Source organism: Fulmarus glacialis, unplaced genomic scaffold (assembly GCF_000690835.1).
Source record: "Fulmarus glacialis isolate BGI_N327 unplaced genomic scaffold, ASM69083v1 scaffold24757, whole genome shotgun sequence".
In the NCBI taxonomy this organism is placed as follows: domain Eukaryota; kingdom Metazoa; phylum Chordata; class Aves; order Procellariiformes; family Procellariidae; genus Fulmarus; species Fulmarus glacialis.
Genome location: NW_009221739.1, coordinates 7243 through 20731, shown reverse-complemented (window position 1 = coordinate 20731; position 13489 = coordinate 7243). Strand labels below are relative to the sequence as shown.

At 53.9% G+C, this 13489-nt stretch overlaps 1 protein-coding gene across 1 annotated transcript in view; it reads left to right on the top strand.

The window, feature by feature from the left end:
* The window catches only part of CCM2 (cerebral cavernous malformation 2), a gene marked incomplete at its 3' end in the record, with an annotated part of 31810 nt that overhangs the window by 11082 nt on the left and 7239 nt on the right, over positions 1-13489 (top strand). Inside the window, exons 2-5 of the mRNA XM_009581218.1 lie at positions 8982-9004; positions 11454-11627; positions 11887-11970; positions 12152-12335. Coding sequence (XP_009579513.1) covers positions 8982-9004; positions 11454-11627; positions 11887-11970; positions 12152-12335 — 465 coding nt within the window. The remainder of the gene's footprint in view (positions 1-8981; positions 9005-11453; positions 11628-11886; positions 11971-12151; positions 12336-13489) is intronic.

Here is a 13489-nt window from a genome sequence, read left to right as displayed (position 1 = left end):
AGAACAGGGCAAGCGAGCTTCCTTCTTCCTCCTCACCTCACTTCTCTGGGCTCACCTGTGTGTAACTGGTATTTCTCTGGGAAAGGGGAGGATGTTGCATCCCGAGGAAATGGCTGGAGCCAGGGAAGCTGGTAAGCTCGTGTTTCCCTTTCCCAGCCAGAAATGGAAAATATGGTTCTGTAGGTGAAGTGAACGGACTTGCCTGTGGCCAGGCAGCTCCAGCGCTTCCTCGTGTTAAAACTCCACTTTTCTTGGTTTCTGCAGTCCAGAACTTTTTTGATCTTTGAATTTTGGCAGGACCGCCTGGAAACTGTGGAGTACAGTAACTCTCCCTCCAAAGTGTGCTCCTGATGCCGATAAGGCTGCAAATAAGCTGATCTTACCACCCTTTCCCCCCACAACTATTGGTAAATGCTAAAGATGAAAGGCGTAGCCGGTACTGACACTGTGCCCCTTGGAGACCCTCCTCTGGCCGGCTGTTTCTAGGTGCTGCCGGTACAGAAGGTGTTTCCCACCGCGAAGACCCCTCGTTATCAACGTAGATTGGAGGGGAAGAGGCAGTGAGGACGTGCCGGGTCTGGATCACCTGGGCAAGAAGGTATCGGTTTCTCATCTCTTGTCCACAGGGCTTGAATTTGGCTTAGAATTTTAAGCTGGGCTTAAATTCTGTCCAGTCCTGCAGACGTGGATTCCTAAAATCAGGAAAGGAGGCAGCAAGAGATTAAATCAGGTCCATGAGCTGTTATTTCATGAGATCCTGAGCTACTCATACTGCAATACGGAACAGCCTGGGCTAAAGCCTAGCTTAGGAAGCACTGCTTTTAGAGGAGGAGGATTTAGTTGGAGGCTGTATGGATGCCTTTCCCTCCCTCTTGCCGAGGGAGTGGGGGAGCCGCTTGCTCGGAGGATCCATTGCAAACTGCTGAGCTGAGTCAAGGCAAGCCTCCCGCACATCTCTGCCTCCGGCCTCTTGCTCCAGATGCATCGGCTCAGCCTCACTCAGCTGCGCACCCGGAGATGAAAGCCATGGGTGGAGGGCTGAGCCGGGCGGTAGGAATCTCTTCGGGAGGAGGAACAAGGCTCTGCTAAAAATAGCTGGGGAAAATTCCTTTCCTCTTGCCTTAGAGGAAAATCCTGTCGGGAGGCTGGAGCCCGGCTTAGCTGGCGAGGCGGTCTGAAACGTGAAAACACGGAGCTGAGCCTTGTTTTGGAAGTGGGTTTTGTGCAACTGTTGCCTTTGGTCTTGAGCCGCTGTGTTGTTTGTTTGGGGTTTTTTTTAAGACTGACTTGGGCGCCAGCTCCCTATTTTTAGGAAAATTGTGTTTCTGCATTACTTAGATTTAATAACATGTTTGTTTGAAGGAGCGGCTTTGAAATCAAATACAGTGTTTCTGGCTGAAATGTGGGGTTTTTATTTATTTCACTCTGATACCGCTGAGTGTCAGCTCCACATCAGCCTGCTGGGAGCTTGGGAGGAATGAGAGGTCCCGGGGCCGATGGGACCCCTCGCTCCTGCCTCTAATTCAGCCTAGTGGAGATGAAGCCAGGTCTGGTGGAGCCACTTGAGGACCTGGAGGGGCTGTCCCACCAGAATACTGCTGGGCAGGGTGGCAGGATCACCTCCAGAGGCTTCCCTACAAGCTGGTCAAAATGATCTCAGAGAGATCCGTGTGCTGGCTGGGTCGGAGGAAAGCTGTCGGGGTTAGAAGGGGGATGGATGACTAATGTGGCACAAATGGAACTGGAAAACCGCCCACAGGGTGGGGTGAGGAGGGACAGTGACCTTGACCAAAACCCCTCCTTCATGCCCTAGTGAGCACAAAGCTATTTTTACCTGGTATTAAAACGCAAGAGTTGCACGTTATCCATTCTGCAGGCAAGGCTGCAAGAGGTCTTTAGCCTCCTTGTCAAAGGACCTGAGCTTTATCCCTCTCCTCCTGACCCCCAGCACGTCGGGTTGTGGTCTCAGATGTTCAGCTCCTCAGGGAGAGGAGGAGACACCCGCTACAACTGCCCTTTCTGGTGGTCAGCTTGCAATAAGATCTTGTACCGAGAAGCCGTGTGAAGCTGAGATGCGACCCCATGCAAAGCCCAAGCATCGCTGGCTCTGCCAGTCCCAGGAACAGAGCTGTCTAAGATGACTCTTCATCAAGACGTAGGAAGAGCTGCAGGTCCCCAGGTGATCCTTTGCATCCTCTAGCTTAGATGTTTCCTGGGCTTTGGTATCTGATTCAGGCGTAGGTGGGTGCTCACCCATGAGGCTGAGGTCTGCAGCGGCAAATGGGGACTTTGCTGCCTGGATGACCCTCCTAAGATGGAGCGTTCTCTGCTCGCTGTGGAAGTCACCGGAGCACCCTTCCATACGTTGTTTCTCACTCTACATGCAAAGCTGTGGCTAAGCGCCTGACCGATGCAGATGAATTTCGAAACACCGTTCTGGCCAGCCTGCTACTGACGGGGAAGGCCGTGGACGGGCTTCAAAGGTCTCTTACTCCAACAACCTCATCCTGGCAGGCATCGGCAGAGCTCTGCGCAGCGAGATGAAGCAGAGGACGCTTTGCAGTGCCCGAGCACCCTGTTCGGGTGCAGGCGTTGCAGATCTGGCTTCAGCAGCCTCCCAGTGCCAAGGGGGAAGGGTCTGCGGCCGTGACCGTGGCTTTGCAGAGGGACAGGAGCTAGCAGAGGATGGCATCCTGCCTTGGCAGCCTGCCTGCAGCTTTGGTCTTGATTAATTTTCAACTCCATGCCTGGCATCGTTATCCAGAGCCCCCCTCTTAAATCCTCGCTGTAGCGTTTCACTAAAGCTCTCGGCTTCAAAAAGGAATTCCTTGAATAATGCTTTGATTTAACGTTTTGGCATCCAGATATCTTTATGGGGAGGAGAGCAGCTGACCACACCGAAGCGGCTCTGCTGCAGCGACATTGGCGTGCCAAGTTCAGCGTTGAACCCGGAGCTGCCCTGTCTGGAGTTTCTCAAACCGAATGCCGACACACCCTCAGCTCGCTGCGCCTCCCGTGCAAATAAGTCCCCTAACGCCAGTTTACCACTTCATCAAATGCTTCCCGTTGACAAAAGCTGAAGGAAAGTGGAATAAAAGGGCTTTGGGAAAATGTTGCCAGCCGGCGTGCTGTGGCGTTGATGCTCTGAACCCACAGCGGGATGAGGAGGGAGCAGCAAGGGGCACATAATGGGAACATGTACCATGGGTGGTTTTCAGCCCAGGTCCCGTATGGAGTTTTGAGGGGGTTCCCAAGCCGGCTCCGTGGCTCCTGCGGAGTTGCTGAGCTCTCCATGTGTTTTTCCTTGCAGCCGTGGGGTCTGAATGGTGCATTTGGAGGTCCTGGGGTGGTGGGGACCATCCCACTTGCTGAAAGCTGTTTTCTTACCGAGCATGCTAGCACCAAATAGTGTTCCTTAATGAAACCACCTCTGCAAAATTAACCTGGAGAGGGTGCTTCTCCTTAGGCAGCACTGAAACACAGCCCAGCATCCCTGCTCAGGGCCGCGGCAGCCAGCAGCGGGCTGGGTGCTGCTGCTAGGCAAACAACTGGGAAACTGCTTGGTGTTGCTGAGCTGCTTGTGGAGGGTGGATTTTAGCTTGTGCTCAGATGTTTGGGTTGTAGAAGACAGGCGAGGGTGTCCTTTTGAGCGGCTCAGTTCTCTGTGTAGCAAGGACAGGAGCAATCTCCTCCTTGACCATCCCCCTGCAAGTTCAAGTATGTGGGTGGCTTCTTTGGGGAAGAGCTTGAGTACTGGCCAAGTCAAAATAAACCTAATTACAGGGACAGGATGATCTAGAAAAGGTCGCATCTACCTGAACGCCCGTAGCTGCTCCTGGTACTTCGTTGAGTCCAGGACCAGAGAAGGTCTTGGTGGGCACCAAGGTGAGCGTGAGCCAGCGGGGATGGCCACCAGCCTCCTGGGCTGCCTGGGGGCAGGTGATCCCCTGGAGCACTGGGCTCCCAGTACAGGAGATGGGGATATACTGGAGTGAGTTCAGCAAATGGTGAAGGGCCTGGAGAATCTCTTGTATGAGGAGAGGCTGAGAGACCTGGGACTTCAGCCTAGAGTGGAGGAGGCTTGGGGATTTTATTAATGTATATAAGCCCCTTGTAGGGGGAGTGAAGAAAAGGAGGAGGATCCAGGCTCTTCCCAGTGTCAGGACAAGAGGCAACGGGCACAAACTGAAACACTTTGTATTCAAGCATAATAAACTTTCTTTAGTGTGAGGATGGTCGAACACTGGACAGGCTGCCCTAGAGGCCACATGTTCTCCAACCTTGGAGATGCTCAAAGCCTGACTGGACACGGTCCTGACCCTCTGCTTCCCCCGGTACTCTTGGCCAAGCCTCTCTGCCCGTAAACGCGTGATGCCACCGTACAGACCTGGCTGTAAAGGGTGGAGGGGTGGGGAAATCCAGCAGTTATGGGCTGTGAAAGGTCTGCAGCCTGTTCCCGAGGCAGCAGGGCATTTGCTAGGATTTAAAATGTTTTTTAAGCAGCGGCTGCTGTAATCCTATCACTGCCAGGTCAGGAGTTGAGCTGGTGTTTTATTGTCTGACTTCGCATGGCGCTGAAGGGCTGGAGAGAGCCCTTGAGTAATTCACCACCCGGACGGGGACCCGCCTCGGTCAGGCAGAGCAAAACAAGGCTGTTACGGCTTCCTTCTGCCAACGGGCTGAGGAATAGGAAGTCATTTGGAAATAAAGCTCCACTCGGCATCAGGATGTACCTGTGGCAGTTTGCAGCTTTGCGTTTGGAGCTTGTGTTCATGTTGAGGTGGCATGAAGGAATGGCAAATGTGAAGGTCGGTGTAACACCAGGCTATTTTCTGCTTTCTGCCTGAGTTTCCTGGGGCCTGAGCCCTGAACCAGCTCCCCGGTCCCGCTCGTGTTGCAGCGCTTCTCTGTGGAGCAAAGAAATATAAATAATAAACCCTTCTTTTGCCAGGGCTGTGCACTTGCAGCTTTACTTTGAGGATACCGAGTACGTACTCATCACGCGTCCGGCTTTCCCATAATTCACACGTGCTCTCGTCACCCTCGGCTGACGGAGCGTGGTGACCGGTGCTGCGGAGCCTGGCCTGGGCTCAAGCTGTGCCCGGGCAAAGCCGAACCCACAGAGCCCGTGTTTCCGTGGCATCGCCACGCTTGAGGCTGGTTGGAGTTTATTTCTTAACAGCCAAGTCTTCTCTAAACATGCTAAATGTGTTTTTTCTTCCTTGGTTTCACATTTTATTATTACAGGCACCTCCCGTGACTTCTTGTCCTTCCACGCACGCCGCTGTGGTCCTTTTCTTCATTTCCTCTGCTGGCAGTAAGCTGACCCAGAGCCCCTTTGGGCTTGGTTAATTATTTCACCCGCTGCCGTATCACGTGCTCCCTTTGTGCAGATACTTCCTCCGCTAAGCCCAGCCTTCGCATCGTCGGCACGCTCGAGGTTGGCTTTCTGATCCGCTCAGAAATGTAGCCTAGTCCCGGGGTGCTGCCGGCAGCTCTCTAGGAAAGCGCTCTGGCTTTACCCTAAGCGAGCGTGCCCTGTGTCCCTTCAGGAACAGGATAACTGGATTTGGGGCGCAGGCTGTCCCTGGGGACACCCAGCATGCTGGCCAGCAGTGGCACTGAGTGGCCGTTTGGAGCTTGGTCTCCCTTAATCTCCATGCAGACGTGCTGGGGGAGAATTAGCCTTACAAATTTGCATTTGAGATAATCCCTTCGAGTGGATTAAGAAGCTGTTTCCACTCCTGACGAGAGGGATGCTCTTTCTCCTTTGTGTTCAGCTCAAAGGGTTGAATTTAAAGGGGCTGTCCAAGACCTCATTGATTTTTGGGTGGATATAAGCAGCTGGACTCTGGGTGAAAGCAGCCCGAACTCCAGCGCCGGTGGCCAAAAAGCACTACGCTAGAACCAGCTTTCGTCCCCTGTGACGCCTTAATATGAGCCCTGTCCTCCTGTGTGCGCTCATGGTCCCAGAGATGTGTTTTCCAGGATCTTCGGTAGCTTCTGAAGCATGGGAAAAGGTCCTGGTCTGCTCCGTGGTCCAGCATTGGGTCGATTGGCGTTTAATTCCTGGCTTTGCCACCAACCTCTGGCTGCCAGACGGCCTTCAGCAGCAAACCCCCTCCCAGTAATTTTCCAAAAGCCCCCGATGCTCCAGCCGGAGCAATGACGATCTAGATTAAGGATAAATCCTTCCTTTTCCCAGAAATGGCTTTCTTGGGATTTCTGAGGCCAACTGAGAGCTGGGGATGGGATGTACTGCTGGCTGGGGGCTGCAGGGGGGCATGGGATGGGTGAGCAAACCCCGATGACAGTGGGTGCTGATGATGATCCAGGGGCCCCTGATTTTTTTGCCAGCAGCAAGGGGAAGGTGCACCTCATCGTTCATCCTACCTCTGATGGGACTGGGGACTGCTGTGCTTACGCGGCGAGAGCCCCGGTCTTGCTGCCTGAGGGTGGGGGCTGCCAAATAAAGTGGTTTTTTTTAAGTCTGTGCGTTCTGAGATGTGGGGGGAGTGCAGAGAGCTGCAAGCGCTTTACCGGGGTATTGATGAGGTTGCAAACTCCTTTGATTTAACTCCTCGAGAGCTTTCAAGGGGAGGAGAGCATGGAGCCTCCTGCTCGAACAGCATCTTGAAGGTTTGAGGATGGGTCAGGCTATCTTCCCTGAGATTAGTTCTGGCTTAACAGCCTCCCCTGGCCCGTCCTGCACCCAGGGCTTTCCGCGGAGCAGGGCAGCACCAGGTTCTGCTGCTGCTAGCGGTGCCAGCCTTTACAGGGAGCTGCCTCTGCCATCTCAGCTTCACACCTCACCGGTGGCTGGTCTCCAGTGTCCCAGAGGTGGATAGTTGCAGGCAAGTCCTAAGGTAGCTGGTGGGGGTTGGTGAAACCCCTGTTAATGTGTTTTATTGGCCTCAGACAGGAGAAATGCCATCAGAGGGACAAATCGCCCCGACACAGGGGCAAGCTCAGGAGGGCGAGGGGTTCCCTGGACTGGGCCGTGTCTCCGTTTCTCTCCTGACAGCTCGTGGCTGTGTCCAACCTAGGCTGGGGGCTTAGCCCCAGGCTACGTCTGGTCTCCTGGGCTTTTTCCCGAAGGTTTTGTCCTATTCCCATTGAATTTGCAGCCCCTGGAGCAGTAGCAGGCGGCTCGGCCGAGGTTACCTTTTCCACATGGGCCACCAAATCTGAGGAAGGACTGGCCGTGGCCAGGAGTGTCCCTGGAGCCTGGTGGCAGCCGGTCCCTGGCACTCACCGGAGCCACGCACCCTGGCCCTGGTGGGTTTTCGGGGGATGCTGGTGGGACACGCTCCACCCCAGCTCCTCACCAGCGTTCAAATGTATGTGAATGTACATCGGGTGAGCTGGGTCTACCAAAAAAATCCAACCAAAGCCCATCTGCTGTTCACAGAGCCAGCTCCCCTGCCTGATGGCATGCCTTTCCCTGTCAGTCTGGCCTGGTGCGTTAAACCCAGCTGTGAGATGCTCTCTCTCAATTAGTCAACTCTTAAATGCCTCGTTAAGTAGATGAAATGACTGTTTTCCTCCTGAATTTTGGAGCCATCAGCAGCAGGAGGCCCTGAGGAGTGACCACGTCGGCCGTTCCCTGCCAGGAGCTGCAGCTCTCCATGAAATGCCAAGTCCTGGGTGGCACAAGGTGTTCATGTAACCCCTTCCCTGCCTCTTCCCCTGTCTTCAAGACGTAAATGCTTTTGAGAAGCAAGCCGTGTGGGAATGAGCTCCTGGCACCTCTTGCCTGCGCTGTGCTGCCAGTGCCCAGCCGCTCCGCTGGCGTGGGGATGGACCCATCCCTTCCAGACAAGCTGTGTTGTTTCGGCTGAGCCCCGCTCCCCATCCAGTGGCTTTTACAGCGGATGCCCGAGCTGTTCTGCCGCAGGAGGTGTCTCTGGACCAAAGAGATCCGCAGGGAGGTAGGCTGCGAAATCACCTTTAGGGATTGCAGTTGTGGGCGAGGAGGGGGGAAAAAGAAAACAAACTTTTATTTTATGGGTTTTGAGGAGAAACGGGGTCCTTCTCTCCCCAGACCTACTAACTAGGCAGAGTGCCGAGGGGTTCGCTTGCATCCCAAGATGGGAATCTGCTGCGGGGCTGCGGGTGGCTGGCAGCCCGGCAGGTCTGTGGTCGTTCTTCTCCAGCCGACCTTCTTACCTCCGCTCAATGGGCAGATTTCATCGGGGAAATCACTGCCTTCGCCTTTTTAATTTGATTCTCCGTCTGTGAAATTAGCAACTTGTTTTCATTAATCCTCTGAGCCTGACTCTTGGGCTCACGTTTGAGCCCAGCAAGGCTTGCTTGAACACTTTGTGCTTTCCCAAAGTGCCTCCTGGGAGGCCTTGGCTCAGGCAGGGAGCTCTTAACCTCATTTCCAAGCTTTGCTTTTCTAGTGTGAACAAGAAACTTCAGGACTCAAAATACGGGCCCTAAAAAAGCTTTACAGCCCTTGGTCTCAATAGACGTTGTCGGACCTTGGAGAACAATGTAGCTCTGAAACGTGGGAGGGGAAACCAAGGTAAAAGACTCCTGTGGGCTGGGGATATTTCCATCCCGGGTGCAGCCGGGTGCGAGTCCAGGCTGTTGGGGAGTTTCCAGGGGTTTAGGGGTGCAGGAGGTGGGATCGCATGGCTGGGAGTTGGGAGTGGGATCGAGCTTTGCAAAATGGACTTCTGCGCCTCCCCTTGCCTTGCGCCCGGCCCCATTGCTGCCAAACTTTGCCGGTTCTTAACCAACAACTTTATTTTGTCGCTGTTGCTGCGTGTAACAGAAGGAAACTGTGGTTATCGCACTTCCTGGCCGCGAGCCGGCAGGCGAATGAAAGCTCGCGGGTTTGCCAGCCCTTTGGCACGGGCCGCGAGCTTCGGAAGCCCCCGAGACGAGGGTAGCAGCTTCTCTCCCCCTGGGAGGTGCTTTCGGTGAGCCACCAAGGGCTCCGTGCCGGCACGGTTTGGTTCTGCTCTCCGTAGCGGGTACTTCAATGGAGAACGAGGTAGGTGCTGGTTTTAATATCGACTCCCAGAAATGGAGAAGCTGTTGTTCCACGTTGCGTCACGCCGGGTGACGCCTCCTCCTTGGATTTGGGCTCCCCAAATCCTCCTTTAAGGAGAGCCTGTGGCTCTCCCGCGGGGCTCGGGTGCGTGGGATGGTGGGGAATCCCTCTGCAGCATCTTCCCAGCCCCGTGGAGGCTGCCTGCATCCTTGAAGCAAAAGCGAGAGTTTCTTCTGGTTTTCTCCATATGGATTGGGCTGGATCCGGCAGCCCCCGCACAGAGAGCTGAAAGGAGCCGGAGCCGCCAGACCCCAGCTGGTGGAGGGGGAAGCGTCTGGGGGACCGTTGTGGTACAGCCCTGACCCCGGCGGCAGATTCCTGCATCTCTCTGCTTTTGATTCCTAAAAGATGCTGGTGGAACGAGATCTTTACGCGGCGGCAGCCCAGGTTTGGGGTCGGACACCTTGTAGTTGGGGTGGCAGAGCCCGCGGTTGAGCCCTGTGCTCTGGGCTTGGCAAAGAGACCTGTTCCTTTCAGGATTTTCTTCCTTCTGGAGCCAGCAACGGTCTCCTGGCCCCTCGATGGGAGCCAGCTGGGTTGCACAGTGCAGCGTGATGCTCCATTTTGGGAGCCCAGCTGAAGGGAGGGATGCTGCCCCTAAAATCTGCAGTGTTTGGTGGTGCTGGTCCTGCTGCTGTAAAGGCAGAGCTGTTTCATGAGGCCAGCATCATATAGCTGTATTTTCTATCCCTTTTGTCCTATAAACTTGCCCTATTTTTATCTCCCTGGTCCAAGGGACATTTTTCAGGGCGGGGCTGTCCCCGACATCCTTGTGGTGCCTGGCTCACTCTGGGATTTGATGAATACATTCAACCAGGAGCTCTTCCATCCCACTTTCCCATCCTAGTACAAAGGTTTCAAATTCTTTCGGTCTGGCTTTGATCTCTCTTGTGTCTGTAAATCTTTCATGCTCGTCTACATTGAGAAAAGCAACGAGAGAGGCTGAAGCTGCCTGATGGGAGCAGGTCCCAGGCGTGCACCTGAACCTGGTGCGTCAGCGGCTGTGCGGGGAGGGACACTGCTGGGAGTAGGTGACATGGTGGTGGCACTCCCCCACCAAATATAATGTCCTATGGTGAGGCTCAAGCAGTTTAGGTGAAGGGTCTGCAGCAGTTCTTCTTGATGGTGGTTTCCAAAGCAAGGTCCTGCAGTGGATGGCGGCAAGAGATGAGCTGAATTTGCTGGAGGCTGCTGCTCTTTGAGGTTGCAAAGTACTCCGCGCTTTTCTGAGCAGGAGCACTTGGTTTGCATTTAATTATTTTGCCTTTCGAAGCATCTTTTCTGCCTCTGCAGATTGTACAGTCCTTTTTCTTGCCCTGAGAACCAGGAAAGCCAAAGTGTGGTTGCCCTGAGGGGTGGGAAGCAGAGAGCATCACTGCTGTGGGACGGGGCAGCCGGAGCCGAGCGCGTGCGGGGCATCGGAGCTGCGTGGCCGGGCAGCCAGCGAGGCCACCGAGGAGCTCTGCCTTTTCCCTCTGGACTGGCATTTAACACCGCTGTGAATCCCAAGTGTCGAATCTGCCCACTTCAAAACATCCATTTGAGCTGGTAAACTTGGAATTGGAGAAGTCCGCGCATGCTCTCGGTCATTTAGCCGTCGGGCAGGCTGGCGCAGAGCTTAGTGGGGATCTACCACGGGTCAGCTCTGCCGCGACGGCCCCTGGGTGTGCAGCGTTCCCGGGCTGTCCGCTCCGCGCTGCGGCAGAAGGACGGTGGTGATGCTCCCTCTATAGCTGGGAGCCCGTGTGTGCACGCTGCTGCCGGCTGGACTCGTGTTTGCTCCGATATTTTTCCAAACCCAGCACTCGATGGTTTGGGAACCAAAAAGACCTGCTTTTCCCAGGGGAGGCCATCTCCTGGCTCGTGTACTCGCGTTTGTGGGTCTCCCCAGTGACCTCAGGCAAGTTTGCAGCATCTCTGACTTTTCCTTTTGCAATCCTTCGTCGAGTTGCTCCCTGCAAGTGCTTGGGTGAAACATAAAATTGCACCGAGGTGAAGAGGAAGCCTGCCAGTTTTGCACATGGCCATGGCTCGCTCACTCTTACAGCTCTTAATCTGAATATATATTTGTATTTGTTCTTAACTGAAAAGTTGGACATCATGACTTTGGGGGAAAAATTATCCTGTTTTGGTAAAGGGTGCTTATCAGCACTTGCGTTCTTGCAACATGTTGCAGGAAAGGGGTTTCAGCAGAAGATCAGGCACTCGTGGATTCATAGCTCTAAAACCAGCCAGTCCGTGGGGTTGGGGCTGGTAAAACCAGGCTGTGAGTACAGATGTACAGGCTGGAGGAGCGCTGGGCAGTGGGTGCTGCCGGTTTCCCCCCATTTCGGTGCACAAACTCCCTCTCTTGCCCTTAACCCCAATGCCCTGGTGTTTCTCTCCGCAGCCTGGAATAGTGTCTCCTTTCAAACGAGTCTTCCTGAAGGGCGAAAAAGGTCGGGATAAAAAAGCCCAGGAGAAGGTTACGGAGAGACGGCCCCTGCATACGGTGGTGGTGTCCCTGCCTGACCGCGTCGAACCAGACGTGCTGCTGAATGACTACATCGAGAAAGAAGTGAAGGTAACGTCTGCCTGGCTGGGGCTCGTATGTAATTATATATACACATAACTCATATGTATATATATATATATAGCGTTAGGATAACTTAAATGCATGAGAGATCTTCCATATGCAGGTGTACTTAGCAGCTTCTAGATAGGGGCTTGGGGCACCAGCGCTTTGCTCTGTGTTGATGGTGTCTTTCTTGCAGTAGCTGGCATGTTTGGGGGTGTGCTGAACGTGTACATGCTGTAGTAACGGTTTGGTTCTTCTTTTCCAGTATTTAGGTCAACTCACATCCATCCCAGGGTACCTGAATCCCTCCAGCCGCACGGAAATCCTGCATTTGATCGATAATGCAAAGGTGAGCACTCAGCCTGTTGAGTGTAGTCTCTATCTAACATGCAGCATGGAAAAAAAAAGGCTTGTGGAGTTTCCTTGGGGCTGGGTGCTGGTCTGAGTCGTGTCCTCCATCCCATGGGAGGGAAGCCCTTTACCAAAAGGGGAAACAGTTCAGCAAATCAATGGAAATACATTTATTTTAGAGAGCACACCAGCTCCCGGGGCAGCTGACCCAAGAACACGATGCTGTTATCAGTCTCTCTGCCTACAACATCAAGCTGGTGTGGAGGGATGGAGAAGATCTCATCCTCAGGGTCCCCATCCATGACATCGCGTCCGTTTCCTACATCCGAGATGACTCCTCTCACTTGGTCGTGCTGAAAACAGGTAGGTTGTGGCCAGCGTGGCCAGGCTGTAGCCTTGTGTTTTGGGGTTGCCGTCTATTTTGGGGTTGTGGGGCTGAGCCCCACAGCAGCCAGTATTGCCCTTGTGTAGGATAGCAGCCGGCCTGACCAGGAACAGGGCAAAGGCAATGCTGGGTGAGGACAGACCAAAACAATCGGTGTCCTTCACAGAATCACAGAATCATAGAACGGTTTGGGTTGGAAGGGACCTTTAAAAGTCACCTAGTCCAACCCCCTGGGCAGGGACATCTTCAACTAGATCAGGTTGCTCAGAGCCCCGTCCAACCTGACCTTGAATGTTCCCAGGGACGGGGCATCTACCACCTCTCTGGGCAACCTGTGCCAGGGCTTCACCACCCTTGTAAAGAATTTCTTCCTTATATCTAGTCTTCTGCCTGGATTATTTCAGTCCATCCTTTTCTAAGGGGGCTGGAGGAAGGACTGGGTTTACGCATGTTCCCCCAAGGGTGCTCAGAAGAGTGAGCACGCTGGGAAAGATTAAGGATGTTGGAGCTGGGCTGGGTTGTGTCTGGAGATGAACTGTGGGCTTATGTACAGATTAGAAATTCCTCCCGTAGCCTGTCCTCCAGCAACTGCCAAACCCCAAATGAGAGCTGTCATCTACTGACTCTTAGGAAAGTTTGGGATCTTAAAGTCTAGTAGTTTATTCTGCATTGCCCATCCTGCTCCAGTCTGCGGGGTCCTCCGTGGAGGTCAGCAAGGAGGAAAAGCAAGGAGAGCAGGTAGAGGCAGCTCCTCCAGCCTGGTCCCCACGCATGTCGGACCTGCCCTGCTCTTTGCAACCCTTCTGCAGGTTGCTAGGAGGATTTCATCGTGATGTTGGATGTCTAAATGCCCATGTTGAATAACCGGGGTGATACCCACCAATTCCAACGCACCTCACTTCTTGTAATACCTGGGGAGGGCCTCAAATCTGTCCCTAGCAGTTCTGTGTGTGTCAAACCTGCGTGGTTTTGGGCTGGAGTGTTTGGGGAAGGCTGAGCTACTTAGAGGATGTAATGACAGAGATTTACCGGATTATAAACCTCATGGCAGCAAAGGACAGCCAGTAGAATAAATAAGTGACTTAGAAGGCTGTAATTCTGCTGATGGATTTCTGAGGCCGGCTAAGCCGTG